The 2,751-nt window shown below is 41.5% G+C and overlaps 1 protein-coding gene across 1 annotated transcript; it reads left to right on the top strand.

The window, feature by feature from the left end:
* Positions 1–564: 564 nt before the first annotated feature.
* On the top strand, positions 565–1,497 carry LOC102244017 (olfactory receptor 5M9). The gene has a single exon (XM_005885131.2). The coding sequence runs from the start codon at positions 565–567 to the stop codon at positions 1,495–1,497; it is 933 nt and encodes a 310-aa protein (XP_005885193.2).
* The last annotated feature ends 1,254 nt before the right edge of the window (positions 1,498–2,751 follow it).

Here is a 2,751-nt window from a genome sequence, read left to right as displayed (position 1 = left end):
CTAAACAAAATAAAATACAATCAGAAATTTCATATGTTGAAAGCATATATCATATGCTGGCATAACATAGGACATATATGTCAATAACTAGATTGTAATACCAATATATTGAGACACTAGTTGAAGGTTCTGAATACAATTTCATTTTCAAAAATCCATGTACATATGAAGATTATAGAACATTTTTTGGTAAATCAGTCCATGTGGGATTGGATTTAACCATTCTTTGATAACTCTCAGTCTAACTTTAGTCACATTTATTCCCTATGATATTAACATTAGTGTCATAATCTAGTAAAATACAAATGTCTAATTTTAATAATATGTATTAACAATGATTGTAATTTTCTCTCTTACAGATAAGAAACTGATAAATATTGATGGTAACTACTTATAAGACCTATTAAAGAAAACAATTGTGCCCATATATTCTTGGACATTGTGCAAAATTCTCATTGATTTTTAAAATTATTTTAATTGACTCAAAAATTTAAGAATAACACAAATCCATTCATTTATAAAAATTTCTCCATAGGCCATACAGACTGGGTCTATGTAAAGACAATGCCAAATTTCACAGATGTGACAGAATTTATCCTTCTAGGGTTGACCAGTCACCAGGATCTTCAAGTTCTCTTTTTTGGGGTGTTCCTAGTAGTTTACATAATAACTCTATTAGGGAATATTGGTATGATCATATTGATCAGTGTCACCCCCCAGCTTCAGAGCCCTATGTACTTTTTCTTGAGTCATTTGTCTTTTGTGGATGTGTGGTTCTCATCCAATGTTACCCCCAAAATGCTGGAAAACTTATTATCAGAGACAAAAACCATTTCCTATGTGGGGTGTTTGGTGCAGTGTTACTTTTTCATTGCCCTTGTCCATGTGGAAGTCTATATCTTGGCAGTGATGGCCTTTGATCGCTACATGGCCATCTGCAACCCTTTGCTTTATGGCAGTAAAATGTCCAGGACTGTCTGTGTTCGGCTCATTTCTGTGCCTTATGTCTATGGATTCTCTGTTAGTCTTATATGCACACTATGGACATACGGCTTGTACTTCTGTGGAAACTTTAAAATCAACCACTTCTACTGTGCAGACCCTCCTCTCATCAAGATTGCCTGCGGCGGGGTCTACATCAAAGAATACACAATGATTGTGATTGCTGGAATTAACTTCACATACTCCCTCTCAGTGGTCCTCATCTCCTATACCCTCATTGTAGTAGCTGTGCTACGCATGCGCTCTGCTGATGGGAGGAAGAAGGCCTTCTCCACATGTGGGTCCCACTTGACAGCTGTTACCATGTTTTATGGGACTCTCATATTCATGTATCTCAGGCGGCCCACTGAAGAGTCTGTGGAGCAGGGGAAAATGGTGGCTGTTTTTTATACCACTGTGATCCCCATGTTGAACCCCATGATCTACAGTTTGAGGAACAAGGATGTGAAAGAGGCAGTCAATAAAGCAATCATCAAGGCCAACTTGGGTCAGTGAAACTACCACAGATATTTTTGTGGTATATTGCTATCTGTACATATAAAACCCTGATATGCAAATAGACCAAATGTTGGAAAAACCAAACTGAACAACCAGTTGCTATGACATGTGCTGACCACTAGGGGGTGCGCATTGTACATGGCGGGAGTCGGCAGCAGTCAGCAGAGCGCGGAACATGGCGAGTTTCGGCCGTGGTGGGATGGTGAAGCAGGTGACCGGGGTACCAAACCAAAGCGGGGCTCCAGTCACTGTCATTGGGGCAAGTCTCTGGTGGTTATTAAAAATTCTTTGCTCCCATGCACTGCAGTCCTGCCCGGCGCTTGCACCTGCTGCTGGTGTTGCCCCAATTGCTCTGTGCTATCAGCGGGTGCGAGCGGGGCCAGCTCCATCAGTAGGTGGGAACAGTGGCTGAGGAAGCAAGGCTGCTGGCAGACAGGGGACTGGGGGCCACAGCAGGAGGGTTGGTCAGGGGAGCAGAGGATGGGCTGCGATCCTCCCCTGTGCCCACTGCAGCCTCGCGGCCCACAGTTCCTTTCAAGGTGCACAAATTCATGCACTGGACCCCTAGTCTATTATAAATGTTCAGGCATAAAAGTACTAGCTCAAAAGAGATGTTCTGATGACAACTCTTAGATAAAATAAAAGGTCCAATCTAATATGGTGATGCTTTATCCTATGAATGGACTCTAATGATGAAGCCTGCTTTATCTTGTATATGCAACCATATTATTGAATCTGAAATATTAGTGTCATTCACAGTGTATATAAAATTGTGCTAAGTGTAGTCACTGGAAGAACTCAAAGATAAGTTTAGATAGATACATGTTAATTTGAAGGTACCCTTGTTGAAATTAAATATGATTTGCTAGGATATATTTTATAAACACATACTCCTCTGCCTAGTTTCAAATCTACACTAATAAAAGAGAAACATGGTAATTAGTGTACGACCGCTACCCTTCCCATTGGCTAATCATCATATCCTTATGCAAATTAACTGTCAGCCAAGATGGCGGCTGGCAGCCATGCACTGAAGCGAACAGGGAGGCTTGCTTGCTCCAGTGATGGCGAAATCCAATGTTCCCTGCCTGACTTGCAGGCCTCTGAGCTGAAACTCTAAGCAACTATGTAACAAATATAGAAGCTAAACAAAACCCTAGAAACCTGCTTTATTCAGCCAGGCTTCAGCCAGCTGGACCGCAACATTGTATCAATGTTTTCAGCAGCGAGGCCTCAGAGCTAAAGCTGGCC

Source organism: Myotis brandtii, unplaced genomic scaffold (assembly GCF_000412655.1).
Source record: "Myotis brandtii unplaced genomic scaffold, ASM41265v1 scaffold892, whole genome shotgun sequence".
Taxonomy (NCBI): Eukaryota; Metazoa; Chordata; class Mammalia; order Chiroptera; family Vespertilionidae; genus Myotis; species Myotis brandtii.
This window is presented reverse-complemented; position numbering and strand designations above follow the sequence as displayed.

What these genes read in the sequence shown, in the direction of transcription:
- LOC102244017 (XM_005885131.2), top strand. Translation starts at nt 565, where the DNA reads ATGCCAAATTTCACAGATGTGACAGAATTTATCCTTCTAGGGTTGACC.